Source organism: Solanum verrucosum, unplaced genomic scaffold (genome assembly GCF_900185275.1).
Source record: "Solanum verrucosum unplaced genomic scaffold, falcon-dt-bn FXZP01000414.1, whole genome shotgun sequence".
Taxonomy (NCBI): Eukaryota; Viridiplantae; Streptophyta; class Magnoliopsida; order Solanales; family Solanaceae; genus Solanum; species Solanum verrucosum.
In genome coordinates this window covers 1-3600 of record NW_026020438.1, presented here as the reverse complement: position 1 = coordinate 3600, position 3600 = coordinate 1, and the positions used below count along the sequence as shown (strand labels likewise).

Below are 3600 nucleotides of genomic sequence, written 5' to 3'. Positions count from 1 at the left end.
TCAAGATGAGTAATAAAGTTCTCCGGAGCTAACTTTCCCCATGAGGGATTCTTGTTTCCTCCACAATTCCCATATCTCTTTAGTACAGCAGCTTTCAAGTGAGGGGATGTCCTCGTATAGTTGAGTTCCAGCTTGGAAAGGCTTTCCTTTCATTTCCCAGAACAATGAATACACATGAAAAGCTGAGATACTATTAAAACAGTAGCACTCAGCATTTGGGATTGCTGGCACATCCTCTACTACCCAAGTCATCCTAGAATCAAAAATAACAATCACTCTCCGATGATTCGCGTCTAAGAGTATTGGTAGTTGCATAAAATGAAGGGATTAATTGGTTAGGAAATTTATGGGAAGCATTTGGATTTGGAGGAGGATTTTCAAAAAGCAGTGTAGGGAATTCATGAAAATGTAGTTTTTTATCTGCGAGAGGGTCGAAACCATGGACAGGAAACTTAGCCTGGCGAATATGAGTGGTTGCTCCAACATAGTGTACTGGGATATTATACAAGGAGATAAGTCTAGAGAGATGGAGTAGCTGGTTGAGATGGCCTTGTGCTGGAAGTGGCACCATAACCACAGCCACTTGTGAATCTTGAACACCCTTTTTGCCATCGCTTTTCATGGGGTAGTTCTCAGCCATTGAGAAATGTTTTAGAAATTTTGCTATTTGACGAGTATCTGCAGTTTCTGGAGTGCCTTGAGTTATATGTAGGTGAAAAACATGGATGATCTTATAAGGATTATGATTAATGCATGAATCCAACAACTAGTATTAGCAGGCCAGGCCGGCTGTTAAAAAGCTTTGTTGTTTATGTCTCATGCACAACATGTACTGTAGCTAAAAAGATATCGAAAAAGTTTAACTTCTCTTATTTGACATATTGCTGCATAATATATTTCTTGAAGTAGTCACAATCAGTTCCTTTGTTTTCTCTCAATAAAACCAACAGCAACCAGTTGAGTTTTATATAAAATGATGGAGGAAAAAAACATCAGCAAAGGCTGCTAAGCAAACCCTCCATAAAAATATTATTTGAAGAAACGAAAAGTATAAGAGACGGTTGTCATTGTGATCTCAGTCGAATTTACATCCTCATCATCATCATTGTAAAAAGCAAATACGTATAATTTCAAGTAACACTACCATGTCAAACAAAATTCATACACCTTCATTGCTGCTGCAATGTGTCATGATTCTGCTATATAGTTATATTTTCTTTTTATACCAAAAAACTAACACGATCATTGTTACTTATTTACCATTCCATATGTTTCACCTCTATGGTTTTACATTTCATGTATTTTAGCATCTAAGAAACCAAAAGATTCAAAAATAGTTAGCTATCTTACTTGGTTAAGGAATTAAAGATGTTCCACAGTTACCACTAAATCTGAAATAAACATCTTCGAATCAAAGTAGATACCAGCAGTGCTACCTTATATCATACTCTTCTGATTTTCCCTCTTTTACAACTCCTTTTGCAACAGAGCAAATTGCAATTTCGAATCTAATCTCTCAAGAAAGCTTACCGTAGCTCTTCCTTATTTGTCTAGATGCAAAATATGAGTAGTATTAATGTTGAGAAAATAATGTAAAGTACACTTAACAAGATTTGATACTCCTACCAACATGAGAAGTCTGGCAGAATGGAAAATACAAGGTCACAAAATTAAAGACATAGTATATCACTCAGTAGTCACAAGCAAAATGTTCTTGAAAGATTACACAAACAGCTTCTAATATTTTATATCACTGGCCAAAAGAACTAGTTGCTAGTAAAGGAGGACCTTTACAGTTATACTAGAAAATATAAGGAACTCATAAAGAAAAGCTTTTTATACTTAAACATACATGCAGTGATGTGCATAAAAGGGGGCCAGTAGGGTGGACACTGAACCCACTCAGATGGTGATAGAACATTGATAAAGTCTCATAGGTTGAACCACTTAAGCTATCAATTGGTCAATTCAGATGAGAAAGTTCTCGAGTAATGTGTGCGATAAAAGAATTCATCTCTGCACCGTAACCTTCCCCATCCGACTGATTGTTTGACAGCAATGCTTAATTCTGATGCTCTCTTCCTCATCTCATCTCCCTCAGGTGAAGCCATCAAAGTTCTCACAGCATTTTCAACTATTTCTGATGCAACCAATTCATCCCAATGTTCCCAATGCCTCACAGTTAGGCCAGTTTTCAGGACCTTTGTTACCAGCTGCGAATTCCTTGGTTGATCTGAATGCATTGGCCAGGCTGCTATAGGAACTCCCATGGAAATGCTTTCCATGCACGAATTCCATCCGCAATGACTCATAAAACCACCTGTGGAAGGATGTGCCAAAATTTCCAACTGAGGTGCCCAATCTCTTTCAATAAATACTCTTCCTTTTATTTTTTTCATATCCTTCTGGCAGCTGAGCTCTCCTTTCTTCACCTGTAAAAACATCTCCTTTGTCAGCATCTCTGAGAACCCAAATGAACTTTTGCATGCTTTTCTCTAACCCGATGGCGAGCTCTTCGATTTCTTTATTAGACAAGGTAGTAGTTGATCCAAAAGACACATAGATTACCGAATTTGTTTCCTGTTTATCAAGCCAATACAAGGTTTGATGTTGTTTGTTTGAGTCTTTGTTCTGCTCAGACAACAACGGATTGAATGGACCAATAGCCCATAGGTTTAAGCCATTAGTTTCTTTGGCTACTAAATCAAGGTATGAACCTTCTATTACTCTGGATGTATTGTAAAGTTCTCCAGAGCAAATTTTCCCTTCAAGGGCTCCTTATTTATTCCACAATTCCCATAACTCTGGGGTAGCACAGTTTTCGCTTGATATAATGTCCTCAAATATCTCAGTTTCGGGTTGGAAAGGTTTTCCTTTGGTTTCCCAATAGGATGAAAACATATAGAAAGCTGAGAAACCATTAAAACGGTAGCACTCGGCATTTGGAATTGCTGGTATATCCTCCAACACCCAAGTCATCAGAGAATCATAAATAACAATCACTCTCCGATGATTGGCGCCTAAGAGTTGGTTTACAAGAGAGCACACTGGCTCACGGAAATGGATTGTTGCATAAAGTAAAGGGATCATATGGTTAGGAAATTTATGAGAAGCATTTGGATTTGGAGGGGGGTTTTCAAAAGGTGGTGTAGGAAATTCATGAAAATGTAGGTTTTTAGTAGTAACAGGGTCGAAACCATGGACACATAACTTGACCTGGCGAATATGAGTGGTTGCTCCAACATAGTACACTGGGATATTATATGAGGTGATTAGTCTCGAGAGGTGCTCCAACATAGTACACTTGTGCATCTTGAACACTTATTTGGCCATTCCTTTTTGTTGTGTTGTTCTCAGCCATTGGGAAAATGTTTAGAATTTTTTTGCAGTTTTATGAGTATCTGCAGCTTCCAATGAAAACATAGATGCTCTTATAATGCATGAATCCAATGAAAACTCATACTTGCTTGTGGGCTGCTAAAAAATTTAATAAATGTATGGAAAACATGTAGAGCTGTAGCCTGTATGCAGTCGTTTTCTTTGTTTTTTTCTTAATACACTTGGTACGCTGTTGCTGTTGTTGTTGTTGTCGTCGTTGTG

General features: G+C 37.8%; 2 protein-coding genes across 2 annotated transcripts; both read right to left on the bottom strand.

The window, feature by feature from the left end:
• On the bottom strand, window positions 1-640 carry LOC125808130 (zeatin O-glucosyltransferase-like). Its single transcript, XM_049487876.1, has 2 exons — window positions 277-640; window positions 1-182 (listed from the first exon to the last, which is right to left on the bottom strand). The coding sequence occupies exons 1-2, from the start codon at window positions 638-640 to the stop codon at window positions 1-3; spliced, it is 546 nt and encodes a 181-aa protein (XP_049343833.1).
• A 2138-nt stretch (window positions 641-2778) lies between these two features.
• LOC125808135 (zeatin O-glucosyltransferase-like) lies at window positions 2779-3297 on the bottom strand. The gene has a single exon (XM_049487881.1). The coding sequence runs from the start codon at window positions 3295-3297 to the stop codon at window positions 2779-2781; it is 519 nt and encodes a 172-aa protein (XP_049343838.1).
• Window positions 3298-3600: the final 303 nt, after the last annotated feature.